Raw genomic sequence first — 15,053 nt, 5'->3', positions numbered from 1 at the left:
GCAGAAAAATCACTTGAACCCAGGAGGCAGAGGTTGCAGTGAGCCGAGATCGTGCCACTGCACTTCAGCAGCCTGGGCAACAGAGCAAGACTCCTTCTCAAAAAACAAAAACAAAAACAAAACAAAAACAAAAACCAGCTCTGGAACATCTTCCCAGAGACTCCATTTTTGTAGGTTTTAAGTGGGAGCCCAGAATCTGTATTTTTAGTAAGTTCCCCCACAGTGATTCTGCTTTTCAGCCAACCTGGAAGTTAGCACATTATTTCATACAATTTTCGCAACAACCCATAATAAAATAGGTGTTCTTATCCCTGTTTTTTGGATTAGAAGGCTTGGGTGGTTAAGGAACTAGCTGGAGATCACTCACCTCTCAGTGGTAGATCCACACTTGGAGTTCTGTTGTGTTTGATGCTGACATGCACCCAGGCATAATTCTTTCTGCTAGACTGCCCCCTGCTGTCTGCAACAGTTCTACAACTAGAATTCTTGGCTGCTGGTGCCAGGCTGGTAGATATTTTCAAGTCAATGTTATAGCAGGGAGGGCATGAAGAGATAGTTGCCATGGCCACGCTTGATGGCCTAACCTGAGGCTCCAAACCCAAATCATCAAACTTCATCCAGCCCAGGGAGTTGTGGGTCTCTTGGGCCTGGGACTTTGGGAGGCAGAGCCCTCGGCCTACAGCCAGCATCTCCTGGAATGTTCCATCAGAGCCCTGATGAGGAGCTTTATCGTGTTTTGTGGTGGTTTTTTTTTTCTGACCCAGCTACACTACTCCAAGGGTGAGGTTCAGAGCATGTTCGCCTTGGGCATGGAGGAGCGTCATTTTCACATCAGCACCTGGCAGGTAGCTGCTAAGGCCGGTCTCAACAACTTCATCAAACTGGAACAGACCTTTCTGCAGGTGTGTGGAGGTCAGCCCAGGGCCGGAGCACGCTGGGGTGGGGGGCCTCTGGGACAGCCCTTTGAGAAAAGAAAAATTGTCCTAGTGTCCTGGTTCCTGGGAGGAAGGACAGACAAGGCTGTGAAATGGACAAAATGTGCTGGATTTATTGAGCTGGATTTATTGCATGATTTATGGAGCATCTACTAGGTGCCAGGCACTATTTCAGAAGCTGGGGTGTGACCTAAAACAGATCTGATCAATCCTTCCTCTCATCAAGTGTCCACTCTAGCGGGGGAGATTGACTCCCTGAAATCACACAAACGAAATATGCCGGATAGTACTATGATACGGAGAAAACGTACTGAAGTGACTGAGAGTGACCAAGGAGCTTATTTAGATTAGGTGGCCAGGAAAGGCCCCACTGAAGAGACGACACATGAGCTAGTGGTGGATGATAAGCACCAGCCATTTGAAAATCCGGGGGAAGGCCGGGCACAGTGGCTCGCGCCTGTAATCCCAGCACTTTGGGAGGCCGAGGCGGGTGGATGACCTGAGGTGAGGAGTTCGAGACCAGCATGGCCAACATGGGGAAACCCCGTCTCTACTAAAAATATAGAATTAGGCAGGCGTGGTGGCACATGCCTATAATCCCAGCTACTTTGGAGGCTGAGGCAGGAGAATTGCTTGCACCCAGGATGTGGAGGTTGCAGTGAGCCGAGATTGCGCCGTTGCACTCCGGCCTGGGTGACAAGAGTGAAACTCCATCTCAAAAAGAAGAAAAGAAAAAAGAAATCTCTGGGGGAGGGGCATTCGAGGCAGGTAAAGAGACTGTGGTATATATACACCATGGAATATTACACAGTCGTAAAAAAGAATGAAATTCTGTCCTTTGCAGCAGCAGGGATGCAATTATCCTAAGTGAACTAGCTCAGAAACAGAAAACCCAATATCACATGTTCTCACTTGTAAGCAGGAGCTAAACATTGAATACACATGGACATAAAGATGGAAACAGTAAACACTGAGGGCTCCAAAAGGGAGGAGGGTGAGAGGGAGCCGAGGGTTGGAAAATTACCTGCTGGGTATGATGTTCGATATTTGGGTGACAGGGACGCTAGAAGCCCAGTCCCCACCATTACACAATATACCTATGTAACAAACATGCACACTGACCCCCTCAATCTAAAATACATTTTTTAAAAAGAGTATTCCAGGCAGAGGGAACAAGACATGCAAAGGGCCTGGGCCAGGGATGGGTTTGCATGTTTTAGGAATGGCCAAGGAGCCACTGGGCTGGAGCTGGGTGGGTGGGGAATGGTAGGAGGTGGTCTGATCACACAGGGTCAGTCAGGCCACAGGGAGGCATTTGCATTGTGTTCTATCTGCTACTAGAAGCCTTTGAGGCCATGATCAAATAAATGATGATTTCAGATCCCTCTGGCTGCTGTGTGGGGAGGGACCTACAGGTGGCAGAAGTGAGCAGTGAGGAAGCCCCATAATGGGCAGGGGCAGGGCAATAATAATGTGTGGACTAAGCTGGGGGCAGTAGTGATAGGTTTTAGAGACGTTTAAGAGCAAACTTCCTACCCCACCCCAGCAGTCCTCCTGCAGTGCCCTCAAGTCACCCTCGGGCTGTGGCACCCACCAGCAGGGACGGCGTCCCTCTCCGAACCTTTGCACAGGCTCTTCCATCTGCCTAGAGTGCTCTTCCCTGCCTCCTCCCCAAGCTTGCTTCTCTGCGTTCCTTTCTCCCTTGAATGTCTCTTCTGACCATCCTTGTCACCTTATCCCATCATTTTCTGTCCTGTGACTATCTCCCTGGGAGCCCCTTAAGGGCCAGGACCAGGTCTTAGCTAGCTTTGTACCCAGGCACTCAGCACTGGCTTGGGAGCATGATACCTGCTCGCTACATGATTGAGAAACTGCATTACCAGCTGCGTGCCTCCTACAAGCTCCTCTCCACCGTGTAGCCCTGGGCTGAGTGCACCACTTGTATCATCTTGCAAAGGTTGACACTTTCTGGCCTCCATTTTCTAGGAAACTGAGGCTCAGAGAGGTTGAAAAACGCCCAGAGCCACACAGCTTGGCCATGGAATTGAGAAGTGGCTGTTCTGTGCTGTCTCCTGTTGGCCATACTCCCCTCACCTACTCCTGTCCTTTAAATTATCTGCTCATCCTTAGGAAGCATTTGGGTTTTTGATCCCCTGACATATGTCACCATTCAGGAAACTGTAAATGATCCACAAATATTCCCTTTTTCCTCCTCTGCAAGCTTCTCTTCTTTCCCATCCCAGGCAGAAGCATGGGTCGGGTTCCCCCATGACGCCGTCATTCTCTTCCAGCTCAGCGCTCTTCCCAGGGAGCTGTTCCTGCAGACCACATACGAGCGAGCTCGTGGGACCCGTGTCCTGCGCCAGGTGGTGCTGTGGGATGGCCAGGAGGTGGCCCTCACCGGGAGCCTTTCTGGGCCTTTCCCCAAGCCCACCAGGAACCTCAGCCTGCAGGGTGAGTGTGTGAGGGGCTGCAGGCAGGGGTGGCCCAGTCACTCAAGAAATCATCCCTGGCCAGGCGCGGTGGCTCATGCCTGTAATCCAAGCACTTTGGGAGGCCGAGGTGGGTGGATCACTTGAGGTCAGGAGTTTGAGACCAGCCTGGCCAACATGGTGAAACCCCATCTCTACTAAAAATAGAAAAATTAGCCAGGCATGGTGGCAGGCACCTATAATCTCAGCTACTTGGGAGGCTGAGGCAGGAGAATCGCTTGAACCTGGGAGGCAGAGGTTGCAGAGAGCCGAGATTGAGCCAGTGCATTCCAGCCTTAGCGAGAGTGAGACTCGGTCTCAAAAAAGCCATGACTGAGCACCTGCATATCCCAGGTGTGATTCTAGGCACCAGGGGTCCATCAGGAAGCAAGATGGCCCAGGTGTCACCCCTCAGGGAGACAGGCATTGAGCAACAAGATGCACATAAGCAAAATAACGTCAAGCATGACCATTTCCGTGAGTGGGAAAGGCTGTGAGAGCAAGCAGGGTCTTTGTGGGGTGTGGGCCTCCTTTAGGTGGGGTGGTCTGGGAAGGCCTCTTGGAGGAGGTGACTTCTGAACTGAGTTCTGAAGGATGAGAAGGAGCTGGGAGGTCTGAGCAGAGGCACTTCAGGCGGAAGGCCCCACTTGGAAATGAGGTTTGCATGTGGAGCAGCAGCAGCGGGGCTAGCATGGCTGGAACGGGGAGAAGGGATGAGGCGAGGCAGGAGGGCTGGGGGACTCAGGTCATGCAGCATCTCAGCTCATAGAGAGGAGCTGGGGCTTATCCTGAGTGCAGCCGGGCAGGGAGAAGGGGCCAGGGCGTGGAAGAGGTGGCATCCCTGGGCAGTTGTGGTGCCAGGGGAGGTGAGTGCCGACACAGTGCCAACGACAGCAGCCATGAGCCCCTGGGTCCTCCAGAAACAGGCATCCGTGGAAGGGGCTGTAATTCGTGACCTGTGCAGCCACAAGACTTAGTTTCTGTGTAAGGAACCCCCTGAGCACAGAGCAGAGCCCAACCCACAGCCTGCCAGGTGTGGAGACAGAGTGCAGACCCCAGCCTGGAGGCACGGCTTGCCGGGTGGCCTGATGGAATCCTCCCAGCGTCACATTTGCCACATGTGTGCCCTGGAAGGCAGAGGAAGTGAGCAGGTCCCCAGCAAGCCAAGGCAGTGTGCATGCGTGTATGTGTGTGCTCATGAGTGTGTGCTCATATGTGTATGTGTGCATGTGTATACATGCACGTGTGTGCATGCCTGTGTGTGTGTGTATTTGTGCCACCCTTGGTGAGCTACACAGTCTGCAGCCCCACACGGTGTTGACAGTGTTGTAGGTGCGGTCAGCGGGTGGCAGGAACAAAGGGTTCTAGCCCTGCATGTGGTCAGCCTCCCCAGAACCAATGACTGGGTGATGCCCTGAGAACCAGCCAGTGCCAGTGTCTCTGGGCACGGCTCCTGCAGCCCATCTGAACAGGTGGGTGCCCTTTGTACAGAGCTCACAGGTCACCAACGTGCAAAGGGGCCTCGGGCAGCCTCCTGCTGTGGGGTCTGGGAAAGCAGGGCTGCTCAGGGGCCTCAGGAGATGGGGTCAAGTGATGTCGGAGGTCAGGGCAGCTTGACTCACCTGGGGGACAAAGGAAGAAAACCCGGGGTGTGGAGGCCGTCTGTTGTTGCGAGGACTCAGCTATGGGGTGTCACCTGTCACACCCAAGATGGAAGGAAAGCACAGGACAGCAGACGGTGGCATGGGGTGTGGGGCTTCCGAGGGGGCGCGGGGCACCTGTGCATGTGAGGCCCCCGAGAGGGATGCAGGTTGTTGAGGTTGCGGCTGCCCCCATCAGCTCCTGATTCAGGATGGTAACAAAGTATTCCAAAACTCAGTGGCATAAAGCAAGCGTGGCACCTTGCTCACAAGGCTGTGGGTCACCTGGGCAGCTTTTCTGGTCTTCCTCATGTTCAAGGTCAGCTGTAGGGTGAGCGGGCGGCTCCGCTGGCCTTGGCTGGGCTCTCCAGCCTGCTCAGGGGCTGGCTAGCTGTCAGCTGCGCTAGGACATCCTGAGCTGAAACCAGGCTCTCCCCAACCCCAGGTGGCACCAGCCCACAGGCCAGCAGGGTTTGTTCTCATGTGGCTGGACAGGGGTTCAAGGGAGGAAGCGGGGTGAGGCCTCCTAAGGCCTGGGCTTAGAACTGGCCCTCGGTCAACTTTGCTGAATTTTATTAGCACGTCACGAGGCCAGCCCAGCTTCAAGGGCTGGGGAGGCAGACGCCACCTCTTGGAGGAGCCTCAGAGTCTCATTGTAATGGGGCTCCCACAGGGACAGTGCAGGGTGTCGAGTGGTAATGGTGACAAAGTGAGTGTGTAGCTTCTGAGTTTTGTGAAAATTATCTGGCTGTGTGGCCCCCGAGTGGCCATTTGCGTGAGCTGGCAGTGGCGTCAGCTGAGTCCCCTGAACCCCCTTGGGCCTGGAGCTGCTGACCTCAGCTCACGTGCCCTACCCTTTGTGTGTGTCCTCACCCACCCAGTGGAGCTCACCCACCCGCTGCCCCTCCCCCTGCCGCGACACTGCAGCCTCCGCCTGTCCTCAGAGCATTTGGGAGGCAGCCACCGGGATGGCCTGGTTGTCGGCTGGGATGGCAGGGACCAGGTAAGTGTCAGGGCCGGAAGGTGACCCTGGGGCAGAGCTGAACTCCACCCTGCAGGCTGAGCGGGGTCTTTGGGGCCCTCCCCTGCCTGAGGAGCCTTATCTGGGGTCAATGAGGCTGTACCACATCCCCAAGGGACTGTGGGAAAGGCACTGGGAGGGCAGCAGGAGACCTGGGTCCCCACAACACCTTGACAGCCACGGCAGTGACGGTGGCTAACAGGCCCTGAATGCTTACCCCATGATAGGTTTTGTGCGTGAACCCACACATCAGCCACCCATCTGCTCGGTGCTATTAATAGGCCCGTGTTCAGATGACGAAATTGAAGCACTTAGAGGTGCAGTGACCTGCCTGGGGCCACAGAGCTAAGGGAAGACAGTGGAGGAGGAGCGCGACCTCCAGTCCCATCTCTGTCCTGTGTTCGCTCCATCTGCTCCTCTCTAAGCCTCGATTTCCTCCTCTGTGAAATGGACTGAGCTCTCCGAGGGCCTTGCACAGGGATGGGGTTTTGTGCTGAAAGCCACCTGCCCTTTTGCAGCCTTGACCTCGATGGAGAAGGTGGTCTGTGCGGGTGGGAAAGAGGTGCAGTCTGTCTGGGCAAGGCCACTGGCTGAGTCTGTCTCCCTCCCTAGGTGCTGGTCTCCTCCTCCCTGTGGCTGGGGAAGAGTGAGCTGGCCGCCCGCCTGGCCCTGGCTCACCCATTCAACCTCTCTTGGCGGCAAGCTGAGGCCAGTGGCCTTGCTGAGAGCAGGGGTGGCAGGCAGAGCCGGCAGGTGAGTGAGGACGTCCCAGGCGCCCTTGGCCGGGGCTGGAGGTGGGAGCTGCGTGACTGAGCCTGTGGGGCTGGGCACCTCCAGTAGGAGAAGGAGAGTGTGTTCATCAGTGACAAGGACTTCTCCAGAATCACAGCTTCCTGAAGCCTGGGGATCTCTGGGATCCTTCATTCAATCATTCCTTTATCAATACCTCATTAAGCACCTACTGTATACCAGGCGGTGTTTGAAGATAGCTCACATTTTAACGTGGGAAACAGGTACAGGCGTCTCTGATTGATCATTTATAGTTGCTTGTTTAGTGGTAGCTTCGGGGACAGAGTGAGGCAGCTGGGCTCCCTGTCTGGCTGGGGGGCCTCGGGTGTGTCCTATTGCCTCTCTGAGACTCAGGTTTTTCCATCTATGAAAGGGAGGACAATAGGCCAGCTGCATGCAGGCAAAAGACACTCTTCAGAATTCAAGCCAAGGAATGAATTAAATCAGAAGGTGTGATAAGCACTGTAAAGTAGTAAAGAGGGGCCGGATGTGGTGGCTCATGCCTGTAATCCCAGCACTGAGGGAGGCCGAGGCCGGTGGATCACTTGAGGCCAAGAATTTGAGACCAGCCTGGCCAACATGGCGAAATCCTGTCTCTACTAAAAATACAAAAATTAGCTGGGTGTGGTGGTGTGTGCCTGCAATCCCAGCTGCTTGGGAGGCTGAGGCGGGAGGATCGTTTGAGCCCGGGAGGTGGAGGTTGCAGTGAGCCAAGATCATGCCACTGCACTCCAGCCTGGGTAACAGAGTGAGACTCGGTCTCAGAAGAAAAAAAAAAAAAAAGATGTGAGATTGAGCGTGACCAGGTGGGTGGGTGGGGCAGCAACTGTAAGGTGGGTGGTTAGTGAGAGCCTCATGGGGGAGGCGGCCCTGGGATGGGAAGGAGCTGGGCTTGAGAGAAGCTGGAGGAGCAGCACTGCAGGCAGCAGGAAAAGCCCGTGCAAAGGCCCTGTGGTGGGAACGAGCCGGGTGCTTTGGGGAGGGCTGGAAGGGAAATAAGATGGGAACAGAGTGACTGGGAGGGATGGGTGACAGGGAGGTGAGGTCAGATGGGCAAGGACAGATCATGCTGGCCCTGGAGGCCCCAGTGAGGAGCACGATTGCTTTCTGTCTTTGGAAATGCTGAGTCTGGGTGTGGGGATGAGGCATTTTTTTTTTTTTTTTTCATTTAAATGCTTTCAGTCTCCAGCCTGGGAATGGCTGTGGGCTCTTCCAGAGATGGGGGTGGGCAGGGCAGTCTCTCCACCCTCCATCCTAGTTCCTCTAGGGATATATGGGGCAGGGGCACCAGCTTCTCCATCCTCCCTAGCCTCTCATTTCCCAACAGAGATGAGTGTGGGGGCACCATTAGCCTCTCCTCTCCCCTACATGTCCCCCTTTCCCCACCACTGCCCTCCCATCCCAATGCAGGTGCAGCTCACCTGGAACAGAGGACAACCTGCGACCCTGCAGCTCACCTGGGCTGACGGGTCCTTAGCACACAGCACCGCCTGGGACGGCTGCCTGGCTGCCTCCCCGGGGCAGGTATGTGGGGCCTGACCGCTGCACCGAGTGAGGGGCTCCCCCTTGCTCCAGGCTTCTCAGCTGGCCCCCCAGGTCATGTACCCTATTATCTCCCCTATCAGCTCCAGGAAACCTGGGGCCTGAACACCCTCCAGGCCTGCGGGGCTTTCATGCAGACCCCAGCTGTGTTCGTTGAACAGCTCGACGTGTCCTGGGGCCAGCACCGCATGCGGCAGAACTTGACCTACGAGGTGAGGTCGGGGGAGCAGCGTCTGGGCAGGGAACCCCCAGGCGGCTCCACCTGCCACAGGAGCGTCCAGCTCTGGGACCACGTGGTCCTGGGTTCCAGTGCTTGTGGGATCCTGGGCAACTCACTTCTCTGCTGTGAGCCTTAGTGTTCTCATCTGTGAAATGGTTCCCTTCCTAACTGGGATGTGGTGAGGGCTCTGGAAGACAAGAAAAGCAAGGGGACCGGCCCGAGATGCTGGGAACAGATGGAGAAGAAGGTGGGATGCTAGGGGGCTTCTCAGGAGGGGGCGGAGGGAGATCGGGAGCTCCAGTTCCCCGAGGCATCAGGTCTGGTCTCCTCCAGCATCATTAGCTGATAGGGCTCCTCATGGGGCTGAGCACTGTTCTGCAGAGCTTGGGGCAGGAACCAGGCCATGGAGAAATGGGGAGAGCTGGCCCTGGAAGCCCCTTCCTCCTCTGGACCTCCCACCTGGGTTCCTGGGGCTCTTAGGCATGGCCCCCTAAGTGCTCACAGCAGAAATCCTGCCACGGGCGGGGCATGGCGAATCACACCTGTAATCCCGGCACTTTGGGAGGCTGAGGTGGGGGGATCACCTGATCGCCTGGCCAACATGGCGAAACCCCATCTCTACTAAGGAATTAAAAAAAAAAAAAAACTGGGCGTGGTGGCATGCACCTGTAATCCTAGCTATCTGGGAGGCTGAGGTGGGAGAATCGCTTAAACCTGGGAGGTGGAGGTTGCAGTGAGTCTAGATCATGCCACTGTACTCCAGCCTGGGCTACAGAGCAAGACTGTCTCAAAAAAAAAAAAAAAAAAAAAATCCTGCCGCAGAGTGTAAGGGGGTGCTGTGGCTGATGAGAGCTCTGACGGCACATTCCTGGCACATGCTCTTGCCTAGGTGAGGGTCTCCAGCTGCAGCTGGCCATGGGCATTCTCTTAGGTGATGAGCCCCTGACCCATGGGCCCTCTCATTCCAGAGGCATTGGCCATCTCAGCCAGACAAGATCATCATGGAGGCCACGCTGGAGCACGTCCTCGGGGCCTCTTGTACCCGTCAGAGCTTCTGGGGAGAAGTACAGACTGACTATGCACGCTGGCTGCGGCACTCCCTCCACCTGGGGCTCTGTGACCTGCCCAGGGTGAGTCTGCCCTGCAGAAGGGGGCAGCTGGAGGACCAGGGACCCATGGTGACAGGGCAGCAGGGAGGGTGGCGCCCGCAGAATGCAGGGGTGTGAGTGAGGCAGCCAGACGCCAGCATGGTGGCTCTGCCATTTGCCTGCTGGGTGACTGGGCAAGGTGCATCTCCTCTCTGAGCCTCTGGTGTTTCATCTGAGGAAGGAGCAGCAGGTTCCAGGACGTAGAGTGATGGTGAGACTTAAGAGAGACATGATGCGGGAATGCTCAGCCTTGTTGCCGGGCACATAAGTTAGAGCTGCTGTAGTCATCATTACCCCAGAGGAGAGGTGTTAGGACCCCTTTTCCTCAACGCCTTTCCCCTCCTGGGGTTGGTAGCTGATTGATTGGTTCTTCCATCCACCAACCCATCCATCCATTCCTTTATGCATCCTTCCATCCTCCTTCCTATCTTCCATCCATCCTCGTATATCTGCCCTCCCATGTACCCTCTCTCTCCATCCATTCATCCTCCAACCCTTCCTCCCTTGCATCCATTCATCCATCCATCCATCCGTCCCTCCCTCCCTCCCTCCCTCCATCCCAAGGACTCATACTCTTCTGTAAAGAGACAGATAGCAAATATTTTAGGCTTTATGAACCATCCAGTCTCTGTTCCAACAACCAACTTTACCACTGTCTTGTGAAAGCAGCTATAGACAATATGTAAATGAATCCTTATGGCTGTATTCCAGTAAAAGTATTTACAAGCCGGGTGCGGTGGCTCACACCTGTAATCCCACTACTTTGGGAGGCCGAGGCACGTGGATCACGAGGTCAGGAGATCGAGACCATCCTGGCTAACATGGTGAAACCTCGTCTCTACTAAAAATAGAAAAAATGAGCTGGGCATGGTGGCACGTGCCTGTAGTCCTAGCTACTCAGGAGGCTGAGGTAGGAGAATCGCTTGAACCTGGGAGGTGGAGGTTGCAGTGAGCTGAGATCGTGCCATTGTACTCCAGCCTGGCGACAGAGCACAACTCTGTCTCAAAATAAAAAGCATTTACAAGAGTGGGCAGTGAGCCAGATTCGGCCCCAAACCATAGTTTCCCACCCCTTATCTTTTCCTCTGTTCATTCAGAAAACATTTGTGTGTTTCACCTATGCCAGGCTGTGTTCTAGGTGCAGGGACTGGATGTGAAAGAGACAGCCTAGGTGCCGGCCTCCTGGGTGGCGCATTCCAGTGGGGCCAGGACGATACAACAAACTAGAGATGCATGGTCTATGGTCAGCGTGTGGTAAACGTTGTGCAGGAATGAAGCAGAGAGGGGCCAGGGTGTTGCAAAAAGGGGCCTCACTGGTGAGTGTGAGCCCTGCAGAGGGAAGGGGCCTAAGGCACGACTCTGCCTTGAGGAACACGGGGCAGCACTTACGGAGGGAGCAAGGGAAGTCAGGCTGGGACAACAAAGCAGGCCACAGGCCATGCCAGAGCCCAGCTTCTTAGGGGACGGCATCTGATTTGCGTTTCTTAGAGGTCAGCTGTGAGCTGGGACAGGTGTGGAGGCTGGGAGGCGGCAGCTGCTGCTGCATTCTCGGCGTAGGGGACTGGGGAGAGAGGAAGCTGCCACCCCTGTGCCTGCCTGACACCTAGACTCTCTCGTCCCAGGCCCTCTTGGTCGTCGGGGAGCACACCCTGGGCCAGGGTGGACTCCTGCTGCGTTCCCGCTGCCACCTGGGCCTTGCACCAGACCCAGACCACGGCCTGCATCTCAGCCTGACCCTCCAAAACCACAGCAGGCCTCGTTCAGCTGACTTCTCCGGGGCGCTGGAGGTCAGTGGCTAGGATGGGGCTGACAGTCCCTGGGAAAGATACCCTGGCAGCCCTGCGGTTCCTCCCTGGCCAGCAGGCCCCCAACTGCCTGGGCGGCCCCGCCATCTAGTGGCTATCTGAGGAACTGCAAACCAGCATTCTGGATGGGGCCAGAGCTTCATTTTGGGTCGGGGGAACGCCTGCTGAACCCCAGGCCTGGCCCTGGCGCCAAGACAAAGCAGCTCCTCCGCAGTCCCAACACCCGGCCCTTCCTATAATGGAGAGGCAGTGGCTGGGCTGCCCAAGTTTGAATCCCAGCCTAGCTGCCTCCTGGTACCTGAGTTTCCTCCCCTGTAAAACGGGTATAATTGTACTGGCCCTATCTCCCATGGGGTTAATATTGCAAGGATTAAATATAGTCATAGGCATAGATCCCTTAGAGCAGTGCCTGAGAGAAAACAGCCACTACGTAAGTATTTGCTATTAGTCATTATTGGCACCATCTCCTCCCCCTCCTTCCTCCCAGCAGCCCTGGGAAGTAGGAAGGGCCAGAGTTGGCCTCCAATACCTACTCTGCCCTGACCTGGCCAGGTGATCCCAGGAAGGAACCTCTCTGAGCATGTGTTTCCTCATCTGTAGGAGGGGATCAGATATTTCACAGGGTGGTTCTTGGGAGTCTGGATACCGGTTCCCGCTGCCTGCATAGCCAAGGCACGTGACGTAGCAGGTGCTCTCTCGGCGTTTCCATCCACCTCCTCTGTCTCCCTGGCCAGGTGAACTTGACCTTGTGACTTCCGTTTGCTGAGCCTCAGTCTTCCCCTCTGTCAAATGGGAACAAATACCATCTCCCTTGCAGAATCGTTAGGAGGAAACACATTTGCACAACATCTGCATGTAGCAGGTGCTTGTGAGAGGGGAGTTCCCTCCCTTCCCGGCATCCGAGCTGAATGAGCATGGCATTTCTGGGTTGAGAGTTCAGCAGCCGTGGCCATTTCAAAGGAGTTTCTCCTTCCAAGGTTCTTGTTCTCCGGGACTGACTGTCACTTCCCTGTTTCCAGCCAGGCCCCTGCCTGCCCCCGGCTCTGTAAGCCCCGTGCCTGATGGAACTGGAGCCCTGGGAGTGAACCCATGGCGGATGCTCGGCAAGAGGCTGGTCCTCTTGCTTCCCTGTCCCCGATTTATTTGGGACAGCTGTTCTCACTTCGTCCATTCTGGGGTCTGTGGAGTGGTCAGAAGGCTTTCACAGCCTTGTTTCTTCCTCACCCCAACCCAGTGGCCCCAGGACAGATGAGGGACAGATTCAGGGAGGTCAGGCACTCACCCATGCTACACAGAGGCAGGCATGGCCCTTGCTCTTCAGTGACACCCAGCGGGGCTGAGCTCAGATGCTGGGAGCCATCCAGGGCCAACTCCGTGTGGTCTGCAGACCGTCCCCTGCCCCCACCTGCCTGGCAAGATCACATTGTGCTTGGTTAAATTCCACAGGAGTCCTGGGCTGTAGCCCTATTACCAACTTGGATCTCCTCAGAGATCGACATGCTTCTGCATGTTTAGTAAGCACCCTGCATTCGATTCCTAGGACTACTGTATTAAATTGCCACCAACTGGAAGGCTTAATGCAACGGACAGGTATGGTGTCACAGTTCTAGAGGCCAGAAGTCCAAAAGCAAGTTGTCAGCAGGGCCACACTCCCTCTCAGAGTCCTAGGGAAGATCCTTCTGTAGCACCTCCAGCTTCTGGTGGTTGCCAGGACCCACGGCTGTGGTGGCATCATGCCAGTCTCTGCCTCTGTCCCACGTGGTGGCCTTCTGCCTTCTGGGTGGCATCTTCACATGGTCTTCTCACAGGGACAGCATTCATTGGGTGTGTGGCCTACCTTCATCCACTATGGCCTCAACTTGATTACTTTTGCAAAAAACCTATTTCCGAATAACACCACATTCACAGGTATAGAAGATTAGGGCTTCAACCTATCCGAGGAACAAAATTCAACCCTTAACAGACATACGTGCACGCGCACACACACTCTTAAGTCCTGTTAAGTTTTGTGAACCATTGTTCTGTATCATTTTACAGATCTTGGAGCTGAGGCCCAGAGAGGGTGACACCCTTACTGAAGGGTGCACAGCTTGTTAGCTGCAGTGTCTGGACTACAATACAGGGTAGCTGAGGCTCCCTCCCCTGCAGGGCCTCCTCTGGGCTTGTGTTCTCTTGGGGGCCTCTGAGCCTCTTTCCCACCCCATTCTAGGCTCGCCTGTCCTGGTCCCTGCCGTGCCCCCAAGGCTGGGCACCTGCAGGGATTTAGGTAAGCTGCCCAGTGCCCGGGGTGTTATGCCAGGTGTGCCCATGTCTCCTTGCTTAGACCTTTGCAGTGGTTGCCATGCAAACTCGGAAAGCCTGGGCTGTAGCAGAAACACCAGGGCACTGGGAATGTTAGAAATGCCAGGGCCCGGGGCCCCCAAAACCAATTAAATCAGAGTGTCTGGGTGGGGCCTGGGCAGCAGCCATCTCTAAGCCACCCTGTGGGCGGCTGCTGCTGGGTTGGGCTCCTAGATGGGTATTTTTAAAAATTAAAAAAAGTGTTTGTCATGAGACTGGCTAAGTTTTGTATTTTTGGTAGAGACAGGGTTTTTGCCATGTGGCCCAGGCTAGTCTGAAACTCCTGGGCTCAAGCGATCCACCCGTCTTGGCCTCCTGAAGTGCTGGGATTACAGGAGTGAGCCCTTGATCCTGGCCCGGAGTATTTTCATAAGTGCTTTCTGTAATGGGGCACTGGCAGCCTTAGATAGGAATATGGCGTGGGGAACTTGGTGCCCTGGAGATCGGGCGTGGGCATTGTGCCTTCCCTTGGTTCCCTACAGGTCCAACAGCAGCCTCCCCAGCCAGCCTCTTCCTGAGCCTGGGGCGGGCAGGGGAGAGACCAGGGACAGGTGGGCCAGGCTCCACTCAGGCCTCTGCCTTCCCCCTCCCAGCTTCGTGGCTCCAAGGCTCAGCGGGTTGGCCTACTGGGCCGTGTCTCCACCTCGACTTCTCAAAGCCTGGTCCGGTTGGAGGGAAGTGTGGACAACAGAGAGGAGAAAGTGAGGCTGTCTGTGTTCCGGGCCCCAAGCTGTCTCCAGGCCTCTGTGGCCCATGAGGAGGGTGAGTGGCAGCTGGGTCCCAGCTCAGCTAGCTGGGCCACGGCCCCTGTTGGCTCAAGAAAGGACGGGGGTCTGGGCATTAAGATTTCAGAAGTCGGGGCTGGGTGCAGGGGCTCATACCTGTAATCCTAGCACTTTGGGAGGCCGAGATGGGTGAATTGCTTGAGCTCAGGAGTTCAGGACCAGCCTGGGCAACATAGTGAGACCCCGTCTCTACTTAAAAAGAAAAGCAGGGGGGGTGCCCAGGCGCGGTGGCTCACGCCTGTAATCCCAGCACTTTGGTAGGCCGAGGTGGGTGGATCACAAGGTCAGGAGATCGAGACCATCCTGGCTAACACGGTGAAACCCCATCTCTACTAAAAATACAAAAAATTAGCCGGG

At 55.5% G+C, this 15,053-nt stretch overlaps 1 protein-coding gene across 1 annotated transcript in view; it reads left to right on the top strand.

Moving 5' to 3' along the window:
- The window catches only part of LOC117976364 (uncharacterized), a 145,069-nt gene that overhangs the window by 109,011 nt on the left and 21,005 nt on the right, over window positions 1–15,053 (top strand). Inside the window, exons 42-50 of the mRNA XM_063597944.1 lie at window positions 765–902; window positions 3,227–3,389; window positions 5,928–6,049; window positions 6,680–6,820; window positions 8,267–8,380; window positions 8,482–8,610; window positions 9,587–9,748; window positions 11,389–11,553; window positions 14,505–14,673. Of these exons, the coding sequence (XP_063454014.1) occupies window positions 765–902; window positions 3,227–3,389; window positions 5,928–6,049; window positions 6,680–6,820; window positions 8,267–8,380; window positions 8,482–8,610; window positions 9,587–9,748; window positions 11,389–11,553; window positions 14,505–14,673 (1,303 nt within the window). The remainder of the gene's footprint in view (window positions 1–764; window positions 903–3,226; window positions 3,390–5,927; window positions 6,050–6,679; window positions 6,821–8,266; window positions 8,381–8,481; window positions 8,611–9,586; window positions 9,749–11,388; window positions 11,554–14,504; window positions 14,674–15,053) is intronic.

Source organism: Pan paniscus, chromosome 18, assembly GCF_029289425.2.
Source record: "Pan paniscus chromosome 18, NHGRI_mPanPan1-v2.0_pri, whole genome shotgun sequence".
Lineage (NCBI taxonomy): Eukaryota > Metazoa > Chordata > Mammalia > Primates > Hominidae > Pan > Pan paniscus.
This window is presented reverse-complemented; position numbering and strand designations above follow the sequence as displayed.